Raw genomic sequence first — 26491 nt, 5'->3', positions numbered from 1 at the left:
CTGTCTGCCATGGGTGCAGAATCGCCTAGTTTTGATTCCTGGAGAGCTGGGACTGGGCCTTCGCCTTCTGGAATTTCCTGGTATTTACACATAGGCCGTCCACAGAGGGTCCACTAGTGCCTAAATAAGGAGAGAACTTAATTGTTAGCATCCTAAGGACTAAGAACAGTTAATAGTATTAAGTGTTCTCTATATGCCAGGCATTGTGCCTTGTACCTTTTACTCCCATTATCTCATTTAATTCTAGCAATATCCTTATGGAGTAGATGTGATTAGTATCCCCCATTCATGAACCTGAGGCTCAGAGAGGTTAGTTACTTCTTCCATAGGAGGCACAGCTAGGAAAAGGCAGAGCCAGGATTCAAATGCAGTTCTCTTAATTGATCTTACTGTCTTGGCTGAGTGTACTTTTCAGAGCCCAGCCTTCCCTCCCACTGCTTTCAGGTATGAGTGGTGTCATTTCAGTTCTATTTCACCTAGTTACAGCTAGTTCTTGTTTCCATTAAAAAAATAAATTCAAGCTCTTTTCTGGAATTTGTCTAATGAAGATTAAACAAACTGGATGTTTAAGCTAAACTTTGGGCTTATCTAGAGTGTTAAATGCTTCTGGTTAATGGTAATTTGTGATCTCTTGTCAGGAGGGTTATCTTAGAATAAAATGCATACATCTAATTGAGAAATAAACATTGCAGTAGAGTTACAGTAATGAACATGTTGCTCGTGGAATTTATAGTCTAACTGGGAAGACTAGCATTACCTAATTTCACAGATATTTAAATGATGGTAAGTGCTATGAAGAGAGTACATAGGAGCCCCAAACCCAGCCCAGGTTGAGGGGTGGGCGTCAAGAAAGGCTTCTTGGTGGAAAGAACGTTACATCTGAGACCCAGAGGTTAAATAACAGCCAACTAAAGTGTGGAGAAGGGGGCATTTGCAAGAAAGCACATGCAAAGAATCAGTTTTAGATCAGAAGGGGATCTGACAGCTTGAATCCAAGTCTCCTTTTACAGACAGTAGGTGGCCCATGACCAGTAACAGAAACGGATCTGCGACCCAAGCCTCCTGAATCCCGTTTTAGGTTCTGGACCACATGCTTGCACATGAAGCCAAGCAGCAGCTCAGGCCACAACTTTGCCCCCCTCTCCCAGTGACCTCCTCTGAACCCTTTCTCTGACCGCCACTGAAGATGCTCACATTCATGGGCTGCACAAACCCCCCGCTCCCAACCTCCCCCAGTCCTCTCTAGGGGACTTCTCTGAGTGGGAAGGGAGGGTTCATTCCTGATGGCAGAGTAAGGAGGAAGCAGAGTGGGTCCTACGGGGGGGGGGGGGGGGGGGTAGAGTGGAGGATAAGGGAGCTGATGTACTTAACCATTCCTCTATTGTTGGGCAGTAAGTTTGTTTGAAATATTCACTGTTATAAAAAATATTGCAATGAATGTCTTCACATCCATATCATTATGAGAGAATTTAATAAGCTCCTAGAGGAGAAGATAAAAACTTGATTCCAAATGCTTTCCAGAGTTTTATCAGATTACACTCATTGAATGAAAAGTACCAGTTTTATCAGTGCCTTCCTAGTCTTAATGTTTGCTCACTTAAAAGAGTTTCCTTTTATTTGAATTTCTTTGCAAGATGATAAGGAATGTAATCTACCACTCACTAATTGTTTCTGTGTCTGCCTCTTTTGGTCTCACTTTCTCCTTACATTTTCCTCTAAAACATGGGGTGACCGTGAAAACAAAAAGGGAAAAAAATCAGGACACATTTAAAGTTGACACCTTTTACTGTTTTATAACCAAATAAAAATGTCAGAGAATACATATATTGGACAGGTCCCAGAAAATGTTTGCCCTCTTCTCCCTTTAATTCTGTGTACTGGCCTAAGGGGAAACAAGCAGCTGGAAGAAAGGTGTATCCTGTGGAGAGAGCGTTCATGGGTCCGCTGGAGAGTATATTCGAGGAAAGTTGCATCACTTGGGTGGAAGGGGGCAGGTTGGAACCAAATGGAGCCCTTTTCCAGACACGTAAGATGCCATTCCAAGTGGGCTGATTTAGTGACTCCAGGGCACTGCACTCCTTAGCTGGGGTGCTTAGATACGCCTGGAGGAAGTCATGTTCCTCCTTAATGACTGGTCCCCCAGTGGGGCAGCCAGCCACTGAGAAGGAAGAACTGATGGGGCAGCAGGGGCAAAAAGGCAGCTGTGACTGGTCAGTCCTGATGAACCCTGCATCAGGAGAAGAGGGCACTTTGCTTCTTCATGGCTGGTCCTGTGACATCACATTGATAGCACCCAGTTTACAAACTGCGCATGGGCCGGCATCAGAGGACTCCCAAGGCATTGAATAACTCAGTCATTAGGAAAATACTAGATAGATGGCTTTAGGCCAGGGCCTGATCACACACATGATCCTGGACAGCATGGACAGAAGCCGTTGAGAGGCTGGCATGCTCATCTTCCTGATGAGGCATTGGGCACCCCGAGAGAAAGGGGCTTTCCCAAGTTTGAAAGGAGCTAGTCTCTATAAGATTATTGAGCCTCCCATTCATGCACCAAGATTATGCCAAAAAAAAGAGGGAGGAAGTGGGGGGCTGTGCAAAAGCAAGGAAACTTTGGCAGTGTACAACACTATCCAGAAGCTGTAATGGGGGCCCCTGACATGCAGTAGGGAGGCCACCTGGAAAGCGTTGCTGGATTTGAAGAAACAATTAGGTTAAGTCCTTTATGGCAGTAAGGCTTAATGGGGCAACTCTTAAAGAAAGTTGAAAAGAAAACCTCACAAAACCAGCTCCAGTCACACTGTCTCCATCCAGTTCCCCTGTTGCTCCTGCTCACATCAAGGCTTTCTTTTACATGTGTGGTTCCCTTAGCTAGAATGCTTCCCCGTCACCTAGTTAGATTGCTACTAATCTTGCAGATGTCAGCTTATATGTCACTTCCTTGGGGAAACCTCTGGCTACTCCTCATTGAAAACTCAATTCATTCTTTGATTACATGCATGACCACTGATGAAGATTCAGCCCTCCTAGATTGTAAGCAGCCAGCCCTGATGGTCTGGTGGTTAAGAGTCAGCACTCACCAGTATTTCAGATACCAGCAGGGTCACTCCTGGTGCACAGGTAAAAGCAGGGCTTCCAGACTAAGACCAACTAGGAAGAAAGACCTGGCCACCCACTTCCGAAAAAATTGGCCATGAAAACCCTGTGAACCGCAGCGGAGCATTGTCTGATAGAGCGCCAGAAGGTGAGAGGATGGCGCAGAAAGACGGGGCAGGGTTCCACTCTGCTGAACACAGGGTCGCTAGGAGATGGCATCAACTCGAGGGCACTAAGGACAAAGACTGTAAGCGCTCAGGCAGGGACTGTGTTGCTTGCCACTGTGTCACCAGCATTTAGTCCCACACCTGACACAACAGGTACTCAATAAATATTTACTGAATGAATACTATAGGAAGACATTTTCAGTCCAATATAAAACAAACAGTACAGCTGTCTCCAGGTTATAGGGCTGCTGCAAAGCAATTCCAAAAACAGGGTAAAAGAAACCAGCCCAAATCCTAAGCAGCCATGACCCCTGCCCTTTTTACTTCTTCCCAAACATAAAAGTAACATGCTAGATTATCAAATCCAAGGGTTTGCTGCAATAGTGAGGAAGTGAGACACCATAGTGGATCACCCAGATCTTTCCATTCAGAGAGCTGGTGGGCTTGTTGACAGATTACCAGGCAGCCCAAGGTGAGGAAGCTGCTTGCTCTAGAAGGGTTCCTGTTCTGGGGACCACTCCCCTCTGCCCCAGTGGCGGAGCCTCGCCCGAGAGGCTCTTCTTTCAGGCCCCTTCTGACCCTCTCCAAAGGCCCCAGTGGAAGGATGCTCACCGGCTCCCCTGTGCGCAGAGGGGAACCAGGCTTCCCTGACTCGAGGGATGCCCAGAGAGAGCCCTTCACAGAGGATGCACCCTCATGTGTGGGTGTGTGGGCGGCTGCGCAAACAGCATGGCGGCTTGCTGGGCGAGGGGCAGCACTGTGGGCCTTTGCTGCCAAGCAGTTCAGACCCAGTGAGTGATGAGTTCTAGTCTCTCCCCTTGGGTTTATACACGGGCTCCTCAGACTCTGGGAGAGGAAGAAGTGAGCAGGCCAGCTCCCCAGCCCAGTATTTAAGCGTATTTTATTGAGTCCCTTTCTGTCAGAGGAGACGAGGTCTGACGTCATAGGCAGCAGGAAAAGCTCATTTACTGAGTGAGGGCATGAATGACCAAGTGGCTTCTCAGCATAACAAGGGAGCGTCTTGGAACTGGTAACGTAAGGTGCGTTGGGGAACAGGGGTGGGAGGGAAGCTTGTCACTCTACTCTCTTGTACCTTTTAAATTTTTGAATCGTATAAGTATTATCTAGTGAAAATAAATTAAGCATAATGCCACTTTCCCAGGGGTGGGAGGTGGCGAGGGGGCTGGCTGGGACCCCTCGGTCTCGAGGTAGAATGTGTGTAAGTCTGACCTACAAATTGGCGCCACCACCAAAGCTGGCCTTTTCCTCCTTCAGAGCCAGGCTTTGCAGATCTTCTCAACCAGGGCTTCTCAAACTTGAACATACACACGGATGACCTGGGAATGTTGCTGAAATGCAGGTTCTGATTTAGGAGGATGAGGAAGGGGCCAGAGACTGCATTTATATCAAGCTCCCAGGTGATGCCCATGCTGCTGGTCCACAGACCACACTTTGAGTAGCAAGCTCTACAGCCACTAAGGGAGGGAAGCAGCAGAGTTCTGCAGGGTGGGGGTGGGGAAGGAGGGGCAGGGGTGAGGGAGTGAGGGCCTCCCTAACAGTTTTGGCCCCCCTAACAACAACTGCTTCCACCTGCTGAGTGAGTGCCATCCATTCTCATTAGCCCTTCAGACCCAGCCTTTGAGGAGAGAGAGAGGGAAGCTGGGCAGGGACACCCAGCCCCACAGAACTGCAAGAGCCAAACTACGCAGGCAGATGATCTCCCATCTGGACACGACACTATGCCCAGAGCTTCCCAAGGCTGGGTGGTCAGACGAGCAGAGGCCTCCCTGCCTCCCCTTCCCCACCTTACCTAGAAGCCCTCGGAGGCTGCCTCATCCCTCCAGTCCTTTCCTGGTTGCCTCCTTGGCCACCTTTAAATTTGACCCCTGGGGGCAAAGGCAAACATCCCCTTGGATGTTGGCCAAGGTCTTCCTCTGAGGAGCCCTCATTCTCTAGAGGGATTCGTGAAAGTCTCAGCTAGAGGCTGGAGGAAGGCCGGAGTGGCTGAGCCTGGCAGTGACGTCTGTTGGCTCTGGAGAGAATTACAATGTGCTCCCCTCCCTGAAGGCCAGGTCAGCGTCTCACTTAAGCATCTCTTGGATTGGGCCCAGCCCACAGCAAAAAATGTTTACTGCATGTATGAATGCATGAATGTCCAACTAGGTTCTCAGAAAAAATGAAAACACTCTAGGCCCCTGGCCGGCCTCCTTTCCCTCTCCAGGGCCTCCTTTTCTCCATCTGAGCCACTCTCGCCACTGGGAGGCTCCCCTCCCCACACGCAACAGCAAAAAGCTTGTAGCAAGATCCCAAAGTGCAGGAGATGACTGTGCCTGGAAGCCCCTGTCCCATGCAGACGCAAAGACGACTCTTCCCAGTTCAGAGCTGCAGGCGGTTCTGCCCCCAAGGTCTTCACCAAATCTGCGCTCTGCCAATACCTCTGGCTATGCCTCCACTGTCTGCAGGTTCTGCAGCTGCTCCATGTTCACCTTTCCATTGCCCAGGGGGCCAGACCTGTGGATGGGTGGGCGGGGGCACAGAGGACGGTTGGGAACACGGGGGACAGGGACGCCTCCCTAAAGGCATAGTCACCCGCAGCAGCCTCCCGCTGGCAGCACTGCAGGCAGTCAGAACATTCACAGAGAGGGGCAGTCTCAGGGTCCCTGGCCACAGCCCAGACACATGAAGATGCTCAGGCCGAGGCCTCTGGAGCTGCCCCAGCAATGAGCAGCAGCAGCCACCACATTGGCACCCTGAGCCTCCCACAGCGACAGGCAAGGCTGTGCCAAGACCAGCAGGGAGGCCATTCTTCCCTCTTGCAGGCTGAGGAGCTCAGGAAGTGACAGCTCAGGGCGCATGAGGGAGCTGCTGGGCGCCTGGCCTACCCCTGCTAGCAGATCCCCAGCCTCCACTGCTTCCTTGCCCCCACCACTGCAGCCCCCAGCCTCTCGTCTTTCTTTCCTCTCTCCTCGCCATTCTTCGCCTTTCCTCTGTTCCAGTCCATTTCTCACTCCTTCCCTGCCTAGGCCCAGCTCCCTGCCAGAGGCTGCCAATCCCCAGTCAGCAAGGAATGAAAGCTGGGGGCCGGAGGAAAGTCCACCCCAGTCCAGTGAACTCCTGGGACGTGGTTAACAAGAGGAGAGACACAGAACCCTAGCCTGACTGAGCACGAGATGTCCCTGTGTCCAGCCCCCAGTGGAAAAAGAGGGGAAGGGGAAATGCCCAGAAAGAGCCGGGCACCTGTTCAAGGGCACACAGCGAGGCAGAAGCAGAGCAGGCCTGAGAGGTGGCCTGCCTCAGCCCAGGGCTCCCTCCTAGCCCCAGGCTGTCATCTCTGCAGAAACGGCCAGGCTGCCCAGGGCTTCTGGGCAGCACCCCAGGGAAAGGCAGCCTGTAGGCCACCTGTCAGCACAGCCACCACCCTCCTGAGCCAGAGCAGCTCCAGAATTTCCACACGGAAGAGGGGCTTAGGGAAGTCATCTGATGTGGGTGGGGGATGGGAGACTTGAGAAGGCAGAATAACCTGATGGAGAAGCACTGGATTCCCGAGACACACCACCTGGGTTCAAATCCCAGCTCTGCCATCTATTAGCTGTGTGACTTGAGCAAGTTACTTAACCTTTCTGTGCCTCAGTTTCCTCATTAGTAGAATAAGGAATATTAGTGTCCACCTCAGTAAGTTGCTGAAGTGAGTTCATATATACAAAGAGCTCAGCGCAGTGCCGGGCAGAGAGTAAGCCTGAGTAAAAGAGAGTCCGTTATTGTCCAAACGCCGGGATAGCACAGCAAGCAGACTGGTTTGCCGTTACTTAGGGGTACTGAGGAGCTAATGGGGGCCAGGGAGGGGCTAAGGCACCCCCCGCACCCCCTCCCCCCGGAGTCCAGGTTGGATGGAGTCCTGGGTCCTGGCCGCCCTTGTGGCCAGGCCACCCCAAGAGCAGGGAGCACAGCGCCGGTGGGGCCATCTCTGCGGGGTCGTTCTCGGCCCTCTGCTGGGCAGGCCCTCACCTGGCAGCCCCTCACCTGGAGGGCTCGAGGAGCTGCCGGCATACGCAGCCGTTCTCCTTCGGGCCGCAGCCTCCGTCCTGCGCCTCGGGCAGCTCCGACAGCCCCGGCCCCACCGCGTCCTCAGCCTCCGGGGCCCCGCCCTGCCGCGAGGACTCTGCCGACCCGGGATGGAACTCTAGGTCCCTGGGCAGGACACGACCGTTAACCCTGGCCTGCGGAGCCCGGCGCCTCCCCCGGGACTGGCGGGGCCGGCCCTGAGAGCCACTCGCCCTGCAGGGGGCGCCCTCCTCCTCCGGCAGCTCAGTCGGCCGGCAGGGCCGGCAGGGCTCAGTCTGCGACCAGGATCAGGGCTCAGGGCTCAGGGCTCGGCCTAAGAACCAGGGCTGCGGTTCAGTCCAGACCAGTGACGCAGGCTGACCCTCCACCCGCTGTCCCAGGCTGTGGTGGGGCTGAGGGAGTGCCAGGTGCCTGTTCCGAGCCCACCATCTGCAATTCATTCTGATCCCAGCCCCTCCAGAAAGCCTCCCCCAACGAATGGGCCAGAGCCCCTTCCCCCTCCCTGTCCGCCCACAGACATCAGGATTGCCTGCCCACAGACATCAGGATTGCCTGCCCACAGACATCAGGATTGCCCTCTCACGCTGTGTTCTGCCGCTCTGAACACACACACTCCCTACCAAACCCACAGCCCGATAGAGCCTGGAAATAGGCCCCCATGGTGGAAAAAAATCCCTTTCTTCCTTCCCTTCCCACTCCAGCTTCCCTCAATCTTAGGCCACAGGACCACCAAGTCTAAGAATCCTAAAACATAAGTGCTGGAAGGCACCATATGTAAACTAACTCTCCTGTTTCACAGAGACAGAAACTGAGGCCCAAATAGGCCTGGGACTTGTCCAAAGTCACGTAGGGAGACAGTGGCAGAGCCGGGCCTAGAAACCGGGTCTCCCGCCCATGGCCTGTGGTGGCGTTTTCTTCTGCCGGCAGCTCTGAGGCGCAATCCAGTCCTACAGAGCATATGCTCAGAACGTTCCACCTTCCCCTGCCCTCCCAAGGGAGCTCCCGGGGCTCAGCCCTGCCTCCACTCTCCAAACGCCCACATCAAACCAGGGTAAAGACTCTAAGTCAGGAAGGGGGAGGCTGACCCAGGGGCTCCACAGGGCTGCCCTCGGCTGCTGGAGAGGACGAATAACTGACCTCACATCCTCGTACTTCTTGTTGCGGTAAAAGTGGCTCTTTTTGATGAGATAGATGAGCACCAGGTCGCAGAAGAAAGCCCCCTGCAAAAAAGTTGGGGTCCCTGACTCGGAATCCTAGACTTCCAGAAAGCCACCAACCGCTTGACACGAGCTACATCCTGTGTGATCTTGCAGCAACGCTGAGGGGGCATCGTTGTCCCCACTTCGTAGATGGGGACACTGGGCTCAAAAAGAGGCACCTTTGTCCAAGGCCACAGAGCTGGGCCATGGTAGAGCCAAGGCTCTCCTGGAGTCCATCTGATCCCTGAGGCCAGCCCCCCCCCCACTCCCCTAACCCCATCGGATCACGTCTTCACAAATGTGTGCTGAACACTCACCACGGGGGGCAGGGAGGATTAAGACAATGAGACCCTGAGGGACTCTTCTTCTGGTGCTGGAGACAAACACGTAAATTATGACACAGAGTGACATGTCCTATGACGGGGAGAGGAGCAGGGGGAGCAGAGAGAAGAAGGGACTTTACTTAGCCTGGGGAGGGACATCGGGGCTGAGTCTTGAGGTCTGAACAGGAGTTTATACAAGGCAAAAAAAAAAAGTTCAGGAAGGGCATTGCAGAGGCAGGAACAAGCGTGTCATGCCAGGGAATTCCACAGGCCTGTGAGGGAAGAGCTAGAGAGACTTCTGGAGAGGTGGATGGGGACCAGCCTGTAAAGCTTCTTAGAGTGTCTTCAAGGCATTGGTCATAATCCTCTGGGGGAGGCACTGAGGAGTTTGAATAGGGGCAGGACACAGTCAGGATTGTGGCATTTTAGAAAGAGCCTCTGGTAGTCAGTCTAAGAGAGAGATTGGAGGGGATCTGACAACAAGGACATGACAGCGGTGCTCAAGGAAAGATGATGAGGCCTGAGCTAACCCAGCTGGGACCCACTGACAGCTGAACACGTGCACTTCACGGAGCAGGTTATGCAAATGCCCATCTCCTCCACCAGAGGGCGACACCACCCATGGCATGGGGGGATGGTTCTTGAATGAGGAAGGGCGTGGGGTGGGGAGAGGGTTGATGGATAGGCCACAGGTGACCTTGGTCCTCTGACCCTGGGCTCTGCACACCTGTTTTTTTTCCCCAGCTGCCAAAAATGTTACTTATCAATTCCTTGTTTCACAGTGATAAATAAATGGCAACCGGTAGGATATATTGGAGTATATGAGGAGGCCATTTGGTGTAAAGCTAATTCAGCCTGACCTTGTTTTTCCAAAAGGGCCTGATGTGGCCATTGAGCATGCATTGTACATCTGCTTTAAATATTTACTGTGTCCCAAAGACAAGAACAAATGCCCTTAAGATAAGGGTGCAACTTCCCCCACAATGGCATTTCCTTAAGGATAAGCATCTCTCCCTAGGCTAGGATTTGATTGCTGACTCACCCTGTGACCACCCAGCTGGAGACAACAGACCTGCTACCTGCTGCACCCATCAAGACAGCAGACCTGCTACCTGCTGTCTCATGACTGTTGTAAAAGGGACATTGCAATCATATGTGATACATGCTCTTTGACAGTATGTAACCACTCTGTACACCCCGCTTCTTTGGTACCCTTCCTTCCTTGGGGAAGGGAGGCCCTGGGCTAGTCCTTAGATCTGACTCATAATAAGCTCACCCCAATTTTGATTTATAGATTGGTTATGGATTATTTGCATTGACAACAGAGAACACTCCTCCATCCCTGCCCACCCTCTACCACCCCCTTTCCCGTTACCTTCATTTCACAGGTATGCCCCCCAGATGCCCCTGTGTTCTGACTGACCCACATCGTAAGAAAGTGATGACTGAAGGTGGCCCCTCTCTCAGAAAGTTATGTATGCAAACAGGCAGGGTTCCCAAACAACGCTGTTTGCAGTTAAGAGGAACCCTGTGGGGCTCACTTTCATCCACCGAGCACCTCCCAGGAGCATGGCCTCTATGAGTCCTTTAGAGGACACAGTTTTCCTGGTCTCAATAAAGTCAATCCTAGGACCTGCCAGAAGCCTCAAGAGGCCTGTGGTAGCCTCCTGGGCAGAGGAAGGAGAGAAGAGGCTGCCGGAAACCCTGGCAAGAGGTTTGCTGGGATAGGCGCGAGCCACTCACTGACGACTCTCACATCTTTAAAAAACTTTCAGAAGAACAAAGGGGCAGGTCAGATTCGGAGGAAACCTTTCCCTGCCCTCCAGCCACTACTTCCTCTCCAGTGGCCCCCCTGGGCCCAGCTGAAGGACAGGCCTGAGGAAGGACTACAGCCTGACCTCCCTGCCTCTCATCTTTTTAGCCCCGTGACTCTCAACAGGGGGCGATTTCTCCCCCTGGGGACATTTCACGATGTCTGGAGACATTTTTGGTTCTCACCACTGTGGGAGAAGGTGTTCCTGGCATCTAGTGGGTAGAGGCTGGGGATGCTGCTAAACATCCTACGATGCACAGGACGGCCCCACAGAAAAAGGAATTATCAAAATGTCAACAGGCCACGGTTGAAAACCCTGTATATACCCAGCTCCTGCATCTTTTTAGCAGAAGTGGAGATGAGGCTTAAGAAGTTCAGGGTCTGACCCAGGATCCCAGGGAGCCCCTAGCCCCACCTCAGCTCCAGAGCTACAGCCAGATGCTTCTCTGGCTCTAGAAAGAGAAACTCAGACAGTCACTGCCCCCTGGGGGCCGCTGGCAGGGTGAGAAGTCCCTGAAAGCCTTCTTTACCCATGTCCGTGCTGACCTCGCCAGCTCTCGTTCTTTCTGGGGCATGGGGACAGCCCCCCTGGGGCAGTGTCCCACTGCCAGTGCTCAGAGGGGAAACGAGGGGAGGGGAGAGGTACTCACAGCACCCATGAGTGCCACCCCAGAGCCCACGTTGATGATTGTGGGGATGATGCTGAACTTCCCCGCCTGGAGCAGAAAGAGACAAGGTGGGTGAGCCAAGCAGAGTGGACGGTGAGATCCCCAGGGACTCCAACCAGAGCCAGCCCGGGTCCCTTCTCAACATGCCCCACCTCGGACCCGCCCAGCCTCAGAATGGAAGACCCGCCCCACACACCTTGCCGTTCACCATCACATCAAAGCGGATCCCATAGGCTTTCATCAGAGTTCGGAACTCCACCCCATCTCTGTCTCGGTAGTATTTGGCAAACCTGGGGGAGACACAGCCCAGGGGAGACCTCAGCCTAGCTGGGCATTCACTGTTTGGCAACACAGAACTCGGCTGCTTCGGAGATTTATAGGCACTCCCCGGAGCCCGGCTCTCAGCAGCCCCAGGAGAGGTTGCACACCCTCTTGCTGGCATTATGCTAAAGATTCATCCACATCTTTGAAATCCTGTGAAAGCCCATCCCCCAAGAGGCAAGGGCTTTCCCACTACACGCTGGGCCAACACCCCGGCCACCAAGGCACTGAAGGAGCTGACCCAGCCGGGAAGCCAGGCTGGCCACGCGGTGAGCCCAGGGCGATGACCCGCTTCTCTCCTCTCCCAGACACACCCCCACTGCCGCCCCTCACCTCCCCCAGCTGTCTCTCCCTGCACCTCCCACTCTGACACCCACCCCCAGGAAGCGGTGTCATGGCACTGGCACCCAGGAAAGGACACAAAGTGTGGACAGGGTCACAAGGCAGCAGACTTAGCCCCGTTTACCTGAAGTTGTACCCGGAAGAGATAGAGTTTTCTGAAAATTTGTTGTCCAGACGGCTAAAATGATAGTTAGGGTTGCATTCAGAGGGAGCTTTATCAAGATCACAGTCCCATTCAATCTGAATTCCTATCACACCGCCCTTGATGAAAAAGAAACAGGAATCAGTGCACAGATCTTTCTGGAGATGGACAGAAGTCACAGACCAGCTCTTCAAAGAGAGCTGGACAAGATGGGGGAAGTGCTCAGGCAAGGGGTCAGTGGCTGGAGCATCCTTCTGGGAGGAAGAGGGAAGGTCCAGGGTTCCAACCCCACCTGTCGAGTGGCTGAGAAAAGTGCATCGCTGACGCCCCCGGCCCCACATCCTCCTGCTCCATGCTTCAGGGGAGCAGGGACCTCCCGAGGGGGCACACACTCACACAAGAGCTGGACGGGCCAGTGGGGCTCCTCTCGGCTCAGCTTCAGCTGACGCCCAAGGACTAAGAACCAAAGAGCATGTGCCCACCGTGCCCCTCACCAAGTGCTGAGGTCCGAGCACAGGCACAGCCCGCTGTGTCACAGCTAATTCTTTTTTGTTTTATTTTTGTTTTGAGTTTTACACTTTTCATTTAATTAAGTATAATTGACATACAATATCATCACAGCTAATTCTGAAGACAGTGAGTCCCTGAGGCAGTGACTGTGCAGGGCCACCCACCCACAGGTCCCCCTAGCACCCTCTCATTAAAGAGCCCAGGCCCAGAGCCCTCAGGCCTCCAGGGAGGGCTCCCGGAGCACACACCACCCACCTGCAGGGCCATCTCCTGGAATTTGTTCCCCGTCCAGCTGACCAGGGACCCCAGCCGGAAGATGGGGCAGTAGGGGTTCTTGGGGCCAAATCGACAGGACTTCAGGTAAGATCTGTCTTTGGTGTCCAGCACATTGGTCCTGGGTGGAGGCCGTGAACAGCAGTGAAATGAGAGTGAGACTTGCTGCTCCTGAGCCGGAAACTGGCCCTGACCCAGGAGACACTGGGCCCCTCACCCGGCCCAGGCTGAGTCCCTGACTTTCGCCCCTAACCGAGTCCTGACTACTTCTCCCGCTAACATCCAACTGCAAGAAGCTCCACACCCCCAGCAGGCGGAGAGGGGCCCCAGCATCACCAGCGGTTCATTCACTCACGGTGTCACATACACGCCAGCACATGGGCCCATGAACAGCCACCAGGAGGGCCAGCCACGGCCCCACCCCCGGATCCCCAGTAGCTAAGCCCCACGTACTTGGAGAAGTTGAATTTGGGGAAACGAATGAAGTTCTTTATGTAAACAGTGAAGTCTTCAGCCTGGCCCAGGAGTGGCTTCCTGGAAAGCAAGCAGGACAGCCTGTCCAGGAGGTCCTGGCCCCGCCCCTCTGGGCCTCCCCCGCCCTGCGCCGCGCTGAGGCCTCCTGCTCCCTGCGTCCCCCGGAGCCTTTGCTAAGGGCAGTTCAAGTGGTCATGTTGGGGTGGTGCTCAGGCCTTTGTGGCGTGTCCTGGCTTCTCCCTCAGAATGAGGATCCCAAGTGGACGTGTCTCCACCGTCAGGCTGGGACCCACTGGACGGGACCAGGTGACTCCTCAGGGTACCAAGGCCACAGCCACTCACGCTGGCCTGGACTTTGTCTCCACCGGGCACCAGGCGAAGATCTCACAGGTGCCCCTCTGCGCGTCCCCCAGCGGCAGGCAGCGGCCAGTCCTCACTCCTGCAGGGGTGGGACAGGGACAATGCCAGCAACCTCCCGGCTCCAAGTCCCCCTCTGCCCCAGCCCTGGCTGCTCCAGGCCTCACCATTTCCAGCCACAACAGGCTCCCCAGGAGGGCAGTCACTGTCATTATAGCACAGGGCGTCGGGGATGCTTTCACTCTGCCAAGAGAGAAAGGGCGCCTGGCTCAGGGGGCCCTTGCAGGGGCCCCAGGTTAGAGCCAGGTCCCACCCCAGGAGTTAGGACAGGGATCCTTCCCCCGCCTGGGACCATACGCCCTTTGAGAACCTGCTTCTCCCTCAAACAATGCCAGTACGTGCACTGGTGCACACATCCCCCAGAAACCCCTGCTTCCGGAGAGGGGTGGACCCCACCCCTGCTGGTGGCTTTCCCGCCCCCTCCCCAGCTTGCAGCACCAAATCAAACCTCAGGACAGGTTCTCTGCCGCTGGTTGGGGGTCACGATCAGGTTGGTGACAATGAAGAAGACGTTCTCTCCCTGAGGAACCAGAGAGGGGTTGGGGATCCTCCTTCCCAGGGCTGCCTGGCAGGGGGCAGGGTCTCTGCAGGCGTGTTGGGGACAATGGGGCCACAACATTGGTGGATCCTGCCCCTATACCCACTGACCTCGGAGTCCCTGAGTAGATATCTCTTGATAGGTCCCTTCCAGGCCCACAATCCCAAACTGCCCCCACCCCATGGATCTCTATTCTGACCTTAGCCTCTGGGGGCCAAGTCCAGATCTGGGAGGAGAAGGGGCAGTGACGGGGTGGCCCTGGGCCTGGCCCAGGCCTGTTGTGAAAAGGCCAAGGAGCCCTTCCTAGGGGCAGTGGCTAGTATAAGGGAGGGGCTCTCTGTGCCAAGCCACCTGACTCACACTGACCTGGAAGTTCTCTGAGCCTATTTGGTCTCAACAGGCTCAGATTTGTTGGGAACAGAGTGCTCTCGTAAGGCAGTCGGCGGGGGGGGGAAGGGGGGGGTTGGTGTGGGGTGAAGGATCTGGGCAGGGTCTATCTATCTGCAAACCTTGGCAGCTGTCTTGGGCCAAAGGAGATAATGGATGGAGGGCCGTGGGTCCCCGAGCAGCTTCCCATGTGACCCACCCAGAGCCAGGCCCTCCCAGCCTGGGCCCCAGTGGTGAGTTGGGGCTCAGACCTGGGGTGGGATGACGTAGTCGGCAACATCCCAGAGCCGCTCCCCGAGCTCCGAGGTGTTGGTGAAGGTCACACCCTTGACTTTGGTGATGATGCTGCTCTGCAGGGAGGTGTCTGTGTCTTGGTAACCCTTCTTTATCAGGAACACCCAGCTGTGGGGAGGGGGCAGCAGGTGGGCGTCAGCCTTGTTGCTGCCCTCAGGGAAGTTTCCCCAGGCCCAGGATGCAGTGGGGGCAGGCTTGGGCCTCCGCCCTTCCCACCAGCTCCTGGGCGGGGGTCACAACTCCCACTGCTGCCTGAAACCCCATCCTGCAAGCAGCAGAGGTGACAAGAAAGCCCAAGGCAGAGACCGCTGCTCTCAGGACCTGAGGCCCTGCAGTTGGGCAGGTCTGTCCTGAAACCTGCTCACCCACGCACTGGCCATGTGACCTCGGGCAAGCTTATGAACCTTGGGGGTGAGCACAGGGTAACAGTGCCTTCCACCAGGGGTGTGAGGATGGTTAAAGATGGTGCATAACCTGAACTAACCACAAGGAGACCTCAGAAAATCCCACCTGAGGGGCATTCTACAAAACTAGAGTGCAAAATCCTGTGACACGGAAAACATAAGCAACAAAAGAAAATAGACAAGTTAGACTTCATCAAAATTAAAAATTTTTGTGCATCAAAGGCACTATCGAGAAAGTGAAAAGATAACCCACAGAATGGGAGAAAGTTTATGAATCATATATCTGATAAGGGCCTGGTACCCAGAATACAGTCACACGTCACCTAACGATGGAGATATGTTCCGAGAAATGCATCGTTATGCTATTTTGTCATTGTGTGAACATTGAAGGGGAGGAAGACTATCCTCTACCCACTCTGGGTCCTTTCTGGCTGGGCTACAAATTAAATTGACATGAGACCGAATAGCAGGAGAAAATCAAAGCTTTATAACATGCGTACATGGGAGAGACCAGGGAAACTGAGTTTCTCAACAAATGGCGGAGGTTTTCACCTTAAGTAGCATATTCAGGTAGACAAAGGAGGATGTTGGGGGTGGGGGAGTCAGCTATGGGAGATTACCAGAAAGCACAGTGAACAAGAGTATGCAGATTTAAGTCCACACGGATAAGAGTTTCTAGAGATAAGGTCATCTCCCCTTCTTCCTGGTACAGAGAGGGAGATACCCTTACAAATGGAGATTTCCCTTATAAATGTAAATGTTTGGTCTTAGCAAGGACCCTCCCAGTCTATCGATAAAATAACCAAGGTAAAAAGACATATTTTGAGGTGATCAATTTTGATCTCCCACAGTCCCACTTTTGAAACTAAGAAGTTTCACAGTCCTTTTGAAACTTAAGAAGTTTCGCAGTCCAGAAGCTGAGTTGGCAGATTGTGCCATCTCATTGAACACATTTCTTAGTCCTGATAATAGATCAGTTCAGTTAAGTTCATTTTAGGTGGTGATGTTGGTGGGCTCCCACAGTTAGGCCTATATTGTGGAAGCAAGCAATCAGGTATTTAATAAGCATTTCTATGGAAACAAAAGAAAAACAAGGTTAATGGTTGGGGCAAATTATAAACCAGTTTTTGAGCTCAGAGGACAGCCAGCTAAGATTTCTAGATGTTAGCGTCAAAGCGTCTTTTGCAGCTTAAAATGTCTCTGATGATGTCATAGCTAATCTCTAAGTTTATATCAAGCCCTCCAGCTTCAGTTTGCAAGGCTTCAGGAAAAGGGCAGGTTCAGTTCTCAGTGATTCCAAATGAAAATGACAGAAAAAATCAAAAACATTAGTTTGGAGATTTGTAGCCAGATATTTCAGGAGACTGGAAGAATTCAAGATCCAGTCCAGTTAACAGATATAAAACAAAAACCTCAAAGACAATTAATAAAACTAGGATCTAATATCCACAAATGTGTACTATAGTTTCCACTGAAATATAATTTTTCTCTCTAAAATCACCCTCATTCTTTGTAAAAGATAGCCAAATTGAGACTAACTGGTTTGCAAAATAAGCCTAGTTTCAATAAATTTGGCCCAATTATTTACATAAGAACAGCAAGAATAGCAATTGATCATATAAGCTCTTTTAAATCTGCTTTGCTGAAACTTTTTATAAGGAATCTCAGATTGAACTTCAAAGGCCTCTCGAGGCCAGGAAAGCCAAGCCAAGGATTTTGTCATCAGACTTTGCCTGCAATACCCACATATTTGGGTGAATTCCTCTCTTTTTCAAGGTTCCCCAAAATATTTTGAAGTTCCTTGCACCTGCCAGATAAGTGACATTCCTTACTTGTCCAGTAAGTGCTGCTTGGAACACTGAACATAAGGTACCAGGCCAATATTTCCACGTGGCTTTATTCTATAAAGTCCAATCCTTGTCAAATATAGTATTCCAGTCAAAGCTTTGGTAATATAACCAATGCTTCCAATTGTGTCCTGTTATAAGGAGAACAGATTCTTATTGAACTTATGTAAATAACTATATTGCCATGAAATAAGAATATTTACTTACTAAGAGTTTTCAAATTCTGGAGGGATCAGGTAGAGAGAAAAAAGATAAATATTTTAATTCTACTTACAAAAGTATAATTTACCAAATTGCCATAAGTCATAGCTAGCTCAGCAGAAAAGAGAAAAAGTTTTCCTTAAATCTGAAAAAACAAAACGTTAAGAAAAATCAGCAATATTTCAAACAAAAGTCATAAAAATTATAATCATCCTCATCAGTTCATTCAGTTCAGTGTAATCGATTCTTGATCTTAATATTGTTAGCAGTTTTATGAGGTCAGTTTCTCCATTAGAGTTCTGTAATTTCTTATCCAGTTCAGTTTTATGATCTGAAAGTTTGTCAGAAACCTGTATTCCAGAGTAAACATTAGAGTCCTTTCCATGAACTTCTCTGAAGATGAAACATATTTGCAAAAGCATCAGAGTAAAACAATAACTATCTGTAAACAACAAAAGACTTAAAAATGACAATTGACAAAGAAATTTGGTTATTTCTGTAACATACAGCACTTTAAGATAATAACTAGAATTATGACTGATAACCAGGACAGATCAGAATTCTAGAATGTTATATAATTTTTAAAACACTTAGATCAATAACATTTACCCACACAATATCGTAGGTCCCTATGAAACAATGCTTAGTTATCCATTTAACCAAGATGACAGTTAAAGACTTTTAGGCAAATGCAGAAAATTAAATAGCTGTAAAAAAAACCTTAGCACCTGTGATTAAAGACCTGATAAAAACAATATAGGAAATTTATTTGATCTTACTTTCCTTGAATACAAACATATTTTCCTTATTAATTTCTAGTAGCTTTAATCACATATTAGAATTTTAACCCTCAGAAACCTTAATTTTTAAGTAAAAACTAGAAGTAAGCAATTATAAACTTTCTTTTATATTAGCATTTCGTGGCTTGGCCAATTTATAAACACTTTTCATAATTTCTAGAAACATGTTACTTTATAGTACAATCTTTTAATAAAACACAAGACATGTTTACCAATAGGCCCAAAACACCTTTTAGTTTTCCTGCAATAAGAAGCCAAAAGTAGACAAGCTTATATTTAGTAATTAATATCTAATATCTTATCTTCCTTGAAAATGATCTAAATACTCAATGATTTTTTTATCATTTAATTTAACTTTGCAAAACTTCAAAGTTTTAAGTTACCAAAGAGATTTTGGAAGTTAATTTAAGTACACATGTCACAAACTATAAACCAGCTTTCAATTACCAGAGATTATTTCATATCACATTAACTTGAAAGACATGTACGCGCTTACTTTAAGTCAATTAAACAGAGCTCTTGATTTTGGCTATCCAGAGGTAAAATATCACAATACATAACATACATATAGACACACATGAACACACAGATAGACATAGAGACGGGAAATTTTTGTTATGATTCAGATGTAATACTAAACCCATCAGTTTCTGAGAAACATTTGCATTTCAAAGAATGGCTCTCAGGTCCTAGAGAAGATGGGAGCAGGAAATCTATATCATAAAGGCACAGAGAAACCACTCAAGTTTTCTCCAAGATAGAGTTCCTGGGGCATATCTGCCTTACCTCTAAGACAAAGACAGTTGTTTCCAGGTCCCCAAAGAACTGGATTACAATTTGAATGACAAAGTTGACCCACCCTTCCAGTTACTTTTTTTTTTTCACTTATTTGTTTTATATCAGGGAAAATTTTAACTTAAGAAGTGAATCAAAAGACTTGTATGTGCTAAACTTTCAGGACACTGTATATCACACCTTTAAAAGTTTGCACCTCTCTAAGTGTACAATTTAACCCTAGACCTTGACAGAGGGAAGCTCCCATTATCTTCTTTATTAGCATCTGATATTAGCCTCTAGTTTTTATCTCATATGGTGTGGCCTCAGGCAACCCTACTGACTTTCTTTTCCTAAATTTAATTAACACTGTCTGAAGGGTAGATTTATACACTCTCTTACAATCAGGCATGGGAAATTTTCCCTTTTCCCAGTGAGACACAATATCGATTCCCATAATACAATCTATAATACAATCAGGCAAAAAGAGATACAATCACTTCACATAAAAGCCCATAAATAAATCAGTGTTTCTAAAAAATTTCATCTGAATTCCATCACCTCTTATATCTCTAATCATAGTTTTCTTTAGGACTTTATCAGGGCCGGCCTGGTAGCACAGGCAGTTAAAGCGCGCACACTCAGCTGCGGTTCGGATCCTGGGCGTGCACCGACGCACCGCTTGTCAAGCCATGCTGTGGCGGCGGCCCATATAAAGTGGAGGAAGATGGGCATGGATGTTAGCCCAGGGCCAGTCTTCCTCAGCAAAAAGAGGAGGATTGGCAGATGTTAGCTCAGGGCCGATCTTCCTCAAAAAAAAAAAAAAGAGGACTTTATCAATAGGTCTTGGTCTTATAATTTTGGACAAGGGAAGCATTCCCAGTCAGACATTTTATTTTATTTATTTATTTTTTTTTTGTGAGGAAGATCAGCCCTGAGCTAACATCCATGCTAATCCTCCTCCTTTTGCTGAGGAAGACCTGCTCTGAGCTAACATCTATTGCCAATCCTCCTCCTTTTTTTCCCCAAAGCCCCAGTAGATAGTTGTATGCCATAGTTGCACATCCTTCTAGTTGCTGTATGTGGGACGCGGCCTCAGCATGGCCGGAGCAGCGGTGCGTCAGTGCACACCCGGGATCCGAACCCGGGCTGCCAGTAGCAGAGCACACGCACTTAACCGCTAAGCCACGGGGCCGGCCCTACCAGTCAGACATTTTAAAACATACTCAGACAAAGTTGATACAACCTCTTTATATAAAATTAGCTTAAACATTCCAACCTTTATAATCTTATCAACACTTACACTTTCACATTTTTTAAAATTTAATTGTAACCTGAGTCTTAAGGCTAGTCTAATTTTTTTCCTTATTTCTTCTCCTTTTGTTTTTTTTAATTTGGCCTTTTCATGGGTACCAATAAAACAATTATGGTGAGAGCTCTCAAAAATTTTTTTTCCCCAATTTAGAATTTTTCCCAATTTAAATGATCCATTGTCTGGCCACATTGATGAGTAGGATCTTAATCTTCACAGCACTCATACCAAAGCTTAACCATGGACACACAAGGCGTCCCCAAAAGAGAATTCACTCCCCAAAATGAGAAAGCACAACAAGGAGACGACAAAGGCCCCTTACGAAACGGCAAATGGGACCCCTTATGACAAACCTGAGAGCAGACATAGCCAAAGACTGTGTCCCTTGGAACCCCAGTTTACTTGACTGGCCACCAAGACGCGTGCCTGTACATGCATCCTCTGGATGGTGGAGACCAACGAGGTCACAAAGCCACGCTCTCAAGACATAGAACAAGACAAAAGCCCAGATGATAGGCTTATATAGATGCCTGTGTCTTATGACCAATGACAAAAAAAGACAGAGACAAGGACTATTTCTGGGAGGAAAAGGATCACTTAACCAGTGAGTACTCAACCAGATCCTAGAGTTGCTGAGTCCAAGAAGCTAGATTCACCAATATTTTCTCCTGCTAATCTAAATTTATAAAGAAAAAAAGTCACCGCTCTCATTTCCACTGGACCCTGCAGGCAGAGATCCAGGAGACTGACATGGTAAGAACTCTTTACCTCCTGCAGGCTCTTGTCAGGGGTCCAGGACCTCTCAGCTGCAGTAGTCCAGGAGCGAAGAGCGTCCAGCCAGTGAAATTTTTATCCCACCCTCGTTGCCAAACTGAAGGGGAGAAAGGCTATCCTCTACCCACTCTGGGTCCTTTCTGGCTGGGCTACAAATTAAACTGACATGAGACCAAATAGCAGGATAAAATCAAACAAAGCTTTATAACATGTATACTTGGAAGAGACCAGGGAAACTGAGTTTCTCAACAAATGGCGGAGGTTTTCACCTTAAACAGCATATTCAGCAAAGGAGGGTGTTGGGGGTGGGGGAGTCAGCTATGGGAAATTACCAGAAACAAGAGTATGCAGCTATAAGTCCTCACCTTCCACACTGATAAGAGATTCTAGAGATAAAGTCATCTCCCCTTCTTCCTGGTACAGAGAGGGAGATACCTCTACAAATGGAGATTTTCCTTATAAATGTAAATGTTTGGTCTTAGCAAGGACCCTCCTAGTCTATTGATAAAATAAGCAGGGTAAAAAGACATATTTTGAGGTGGTCAATTTTGATCTCCTACAACATCATAGAGTATACTTACACAAACCTAGATGGTCTAGCCTACTACACCCTAGGGTATATGGTACTAATCTTATGAGACCACCATGGTATATGCAGTCTGTCGTTGACCGAAATGCTGTTATGTGGCACATGCCTGTATATAAAGAACTCTTACAACTCAACAATGAAAAAGACAACCCAATTTAAAAGTGGGCCAAGGATCTGAGTAGACATTTCTCCAAGAAAGATATATAAATGGCCAATAAGCACATGAAAAGATGCTCAACATCATTAGTCATCAGGGAACTGAAAGTCAAAACCACAATGAGATAACACTTCACACCCAGTAAGATGGCTATAATCATAAAACGAAAAATAACAAGTGTTGGTGAGGATGCAGAGAAACTGGTACTTGCTGACAGGAAGGTAAAATGGTGTAGCTGCTGTGGAAGACAGTTTGGCAGTTCCTCAGAAGGTTATCATATGACCCAGCAATTCCATGCCAAAGAATATACCCAAGAGAACGGAAAACATATGTGTACATGAATGTTCCTAGCAGCATTAATCGTAAGAGCTAAAAAGTAGAAACAGTCCAAATGTCCATCAACAGAGGAACAGATAAACAAGATGTGGTATAGTCATACAATGGGATGCTATTCAGCCCTAAAAGGAATGAAGTACCAATCCATACTACAACACGGATAAGGCTTGAAAACATGCTAAGTGAAAGAAGACAGACAAAAAAGGCCACATATTGTACGATTTGATTTATACGAAACATCCAGAATGTGCAAATCTATAGAGACAAACAGCAGATTAGTGGTTGCCAAGGGATGGTGGTAGGGGACAATTGCGACTGACTGCTAATAGAAACAGGTTTCTTTTGGGGGTGATAGAAATGTGCTGGAATTAGGTATTGGTGATGGTTGTACAACATTGTGAGTGTACTAAACACTGTTGAATTGTATCATTTAAAATGGTTAAAATGGTGAATGACATGCTATGTGAATTTTACCTCAATTAAAAAATGGTAGGGGCCGGCAACGTGGCATAGCGGTTAAGTGCGCGCACTCTGCTGCTGGCGGCCCAGGTTCGGATCCTGGGCACGCACAGACGCACCGCTTGTCAGGCCATGCTGTGGTGGAGTCCCATATAAAGCGGAGGAAGATCGGCACGGATGTTAGCTCAGGACCAGTCTTCCTCAGCAAAAAGAGGAGGATTGGCACGGATGTTAGCTCACGGCTGATGTTCCTCACACACACACACACAAAAAAATGGTAAAAAAAAAAAAATCTGGTTCAAAAAATGTCAATGTCATGAAATACAAAGACAGACACAGGAACAATTCTAGATTCAAGGAGACCATGAAGACATGACGACTGAATACAAGGCACGATCTCAGATTTTCTTTTGCTATAAAGTAATTATTGGGACAATTTACAACAGGTCTGTAGGTTAGATAATAATATTGTTTCAATGTTAATTTTCTAATTTTCACACTTGTATTTGGTTAAATAAGAGAATTCCTTGTTTTAAGAAATACACACTGAAGTCTTTAGGAGTAAATAGGCATCATGTTTGCAACCTAGTGTTAAACAGTCAGAAAAAATTTCATATATGCGTGTGTGTGTGTGTATGTGTGTGGAGACACAAACAGAGAAGGACAACACCAATGGAGTAACATGTTAATATGTGGGGAATCTAGATGAAGGGCATTAAAAAATTTTTTTATACTTGTCACTTTTCTGTAAGTCTAAAATTATGTCAAAAATACAAAAAACATTTTTCTAAAAAATGAGATGGCACATATAAATTGCTTAGCATGCTGAGTGCCTGGCATAGAGGAAGAGTTCAATGAATATAACTCACCAACTTATTGTCGATGTTACTGTTAACGTTAGAGGTTGTCCAGGTTAACCTCCCCTTGGGAAAGTTGGGGAAACTGAGGCCAGGAGAGGGCAGGAAGCCGACAGCCTGAGGTCATGCAGTAATGGTGTGGGATGTCCTGTACCTCCCAGGGCACCAGGAAGGGTTCTTGGTACAGCAGGTGCCAACCAGGAGGCGTCCGCCCTCCTCATCCCTGAGGGCAGGGCTGGCATGTCCTGGGCCCTAGGCTGTCCTGTCTCCGGACTGTGAGGGCTGTGACCCTTGAGCCAACCAGCCATATCAGTAAGGACACACTGGGCGGGGCCTGGACAGAAGCAGCAAATGCTCAAGGAACAACATTCATTCATTCATTCATTCACTCATTCATCTCACACCTATTCCCTAAGCAGTTAGGTGACACCAGGCCCTGTCCTCAGGGGTTCCCAGGCTAGAAAGAGTCAGACACAGACATTAAGCAAATGGTCCACCAGATAAGCATATAATTACACTGTGGGAATACCTCGGAGGAAAAGAAGAGGGCTTACGGGACAACCCAGGTCTGAAGGATGAGTGGGCTAACCCCGCAGAGGAGGAACAGCGTGTACAAAGGCCTCAGGTGGGAGCAGCCAAGGGCCTTACTGCCTCCAGGTGAGGTCAGGGCTGCCCTCCCAGGAGCGGCGGCTGCTCCTGCTCCAGTCAGGAACTAGGAGGGACTCAACAGCATTTACTAAAGGAGTAAGAGATGCCTCAGCATCCCACTCATCTGGCATTTCCTCCCTCCACCTGTCCTCTCCCTACTCAGGGGTGAGGGCTCTGAACAGTGCCGGGCTGAACAACCCCAAGGAGCTGCCCCCTCAGCTGATGGTGCCAGCTCCTGCCAGACGGGAGGGGGTGGGAGAGGCTGACAGCCCAGCTGGGTGCAGGGGTAGAGGGCCCTGGGCAGGACCCCTGCTGGATACCTGAGAGGCCAGCCACGGGTGGGGCAGGTTGACCAGAGGAGAGTTCTGGGACATGCCAGGCTCATGAGTTGTCCCAGCCCGGAGCTTGGCATTGAGCTCAGTGATTATAAATAACTCTTCTGGTGCCTGGGCCAGCGCAAGGCCAGGGCCCAGGGAGACTCCTGTGGTGACAGCTGCAGCCCAGCCCCCTGCATCCTTGCCCCCTTCCTGTAGCCTTGACGCTGGGGGCTCCAGCCCTGGAGGAAAGAGCTGCCCACGGAAAGCCTCACAAATCGAGGAACCCAGAAGCCTCTGCCCACATCTCATCACCTCCAGAGCCGGTGGGGGAGTAGAGGGCTCCCTTCTTACCCCCTACCCTTACACCAAGGGCCCAAGGAGGGACCCCTCCCATGCAGGGTCATAGACACCCCAACCACAGGGAACAGCATGTGCACACACGCCGATTCCAGGACCCTGGAGAAGGTCCCGCTGCTGGCCTCCGCCGCCTCCGCCACCTCCGCCACCACCACCACCCCTACGAGCCCCCCACCCCTCCACCCCGTCCCCCGCCTCTCCCCCTCCCCTTCCCCCTTCCTGAAAGCCCCCGGAGAACTCACGCCACGAGGTACGTCAGGATGGAGACCTGCAGCAGCCGGTAGAGCAGGCCCACCTTCTTGGTCTTGGCGATGACATACTTTTCGGTCTTGTAGTCGAACAGCGACCGGCAGAGCTCCTTGCAGCCCGCCTGCCCCATGCCGCCGTCTCACCCGGGCCTGCCCGCGGCGCGCCCGGGCTGGGCCCTCCGACTCGGCGCTGCGGCGGCCGGTGCGCGGCCCACGGGCATGGGCCGGCGGGCGGGCGCGCGCCGAGCGCTGGACTGCGCGGCTGCCCGGCGGGTATCGGCGTGGCCACTCAGAGAGCCGCGGCTGGGAGCGCGGCGGCCGGCGCCGGGGCCTCGGACCGCGACCTTGCCGCGCCGCGTTCTCTCCCTCCTCCCGACAGGGTCGCCGCCGACCGGCCAGCCGCTGGCCCGGGAGGCGCTCCCCGATCCCCCAGGACCGCGTGTGCGGCCGCCGCAGCGGAGATCGCTGCGCGGAGGTGTGAGGAGGAAGGCGAGGCGTGTGTGTGTGTGTGTGTGTGTGTGTGTGTGTGTGAGGAAGATCAGCCCTGAGCTAACATCCGTTGTCAATCCTCCTCTTTTTGCTGAGGAAGATTGGCCCTCGGCTAACATCTGTGCCCGTCTTCCTCCACTTTATATGGGATGCCGCCACAGCATGGCCTGACAAGTGGTGTGTCTGTGCGCGCCAGGATCCGAACCTGCGACCCAGCGCTGCCCAAGCAGAGTGCAGCAACCCAACCGCTCCTTTAAAAGCAAACCCTGCTTTCTCTACTCCCAAAGAAATCCTAAGGGGGCCTCCTATTGAATAGAAGGGGAAACTGAGGCCAGGGCAGGCAGGACCTACAGCATGGGAAGTGGAGGTGATGAATGGATAAAGAGCGTTTGTAGGTAAACACAACAGGTTTCTGGATTTTCGTAGCTCCCTGGAGGAAGCCTGCTCCTGGCCTCAGCCCCCCGGGCTGGGACAGACTAAAAACTTGTCTGGTCCCTGGCTCCCCGTCCGCTGTGATTACATGGGTGTCCTACTGCAGCCGCCACTGCAGGTGTAAAACCCCACTCTCACAGGGAGTCAATTGCCAAGCCAGTCCCAGTGCCCACAGCATGAAGGACTCTGCACCACACCTAGGACAGGTGGGGCAGGGGCCATGGGCGACCTAGGATCACAAAATATGCCTGGAGAGAGGGCAGGCACCAACTGCCTGACATGTTCCCAAAGCAAGAGATGGACCTCATCTAGGCTGCTAAGACCACCCCGCTCACAGCGTCACCAGCCATGGACTGCTTCTCTTGTCCTGTCTAAACGCTAGCGTTTTTTTTCTTGTCTTGTTGGACCTAATCCTCTTGTCTTGTTGAAAGGAGCAGAAGTTCCTTCTCTAACGCTTTGGGGTC

General features: G+C 50.3%; 1 protein-coding gene across 2 annotated transcripts; it reads right to left on the bottom strand.

Annotated features, from left to right (window-relative positions):
• Positions 1-1765: 1765 nt before the first annotated feature.
• On the bottom strand, positions 1766-25287 carry P2RX5 (purinergic receptor P2X 5). Of its 2 annotated transcripts, XM_058560045.1 has the most exons (13): positions 25101-25287; positions 14984-15134; positions 14256-14327; positions 13915-13990; positions 13733-13829; positions 13370-13450; positions 12899-13037; positions 12116-12252; positions 11525-11618; positions 11311-11376; positions 8463-8545; positions 7284-7451; positions 1766-5774 (listed from the first exon to the last, which is right to left on the bottom strand). In XM_058560045.1, the coding sequence occupies exons 1-13, from the start codon at positions 25235-25237 to the stop codon at positions 5705-5707; spliced, it is 1371 nt and encodes a 456-aa protein (XP_058416028.1). In that variant the 5' UTR covers positions 25238-25287; the 3' UTR covers positions 1766-5704. The 2 variants fall into 2 exon arrangements, with proteins under 2 accessions (XP_058416028.1, XP_058416029.1); XM_058560046.1 differs by lacking the exon at positions 7284-7451 and having other exon boundaries at positions 25101-25280.
• Between the last annotated feature and the right edge of the window lie 1204 nt (positions 25288-26491).

This window comes from Diceros bicornis, chromosome 18 (genome assembly GCF_020826845.1).
Source record: "Diceros bicornis minor isolate mBicDic1 chromosome 18, mDicBic1.mat.cur, whole genome shotgun sequence".
Taxonomy (NCBI): domain Eukaryota; kingdom Metazoa; phylum Chordata; class Mammalia; order Perissodactyla; family Rhinocerotidae; genus Diceros; species Diceros bicornis.
The sequence above is the reverse complement of the archived record's forward strand: the minus strand, read 5'-3'. Positions and strand labels throughout refer to the sequence as shown.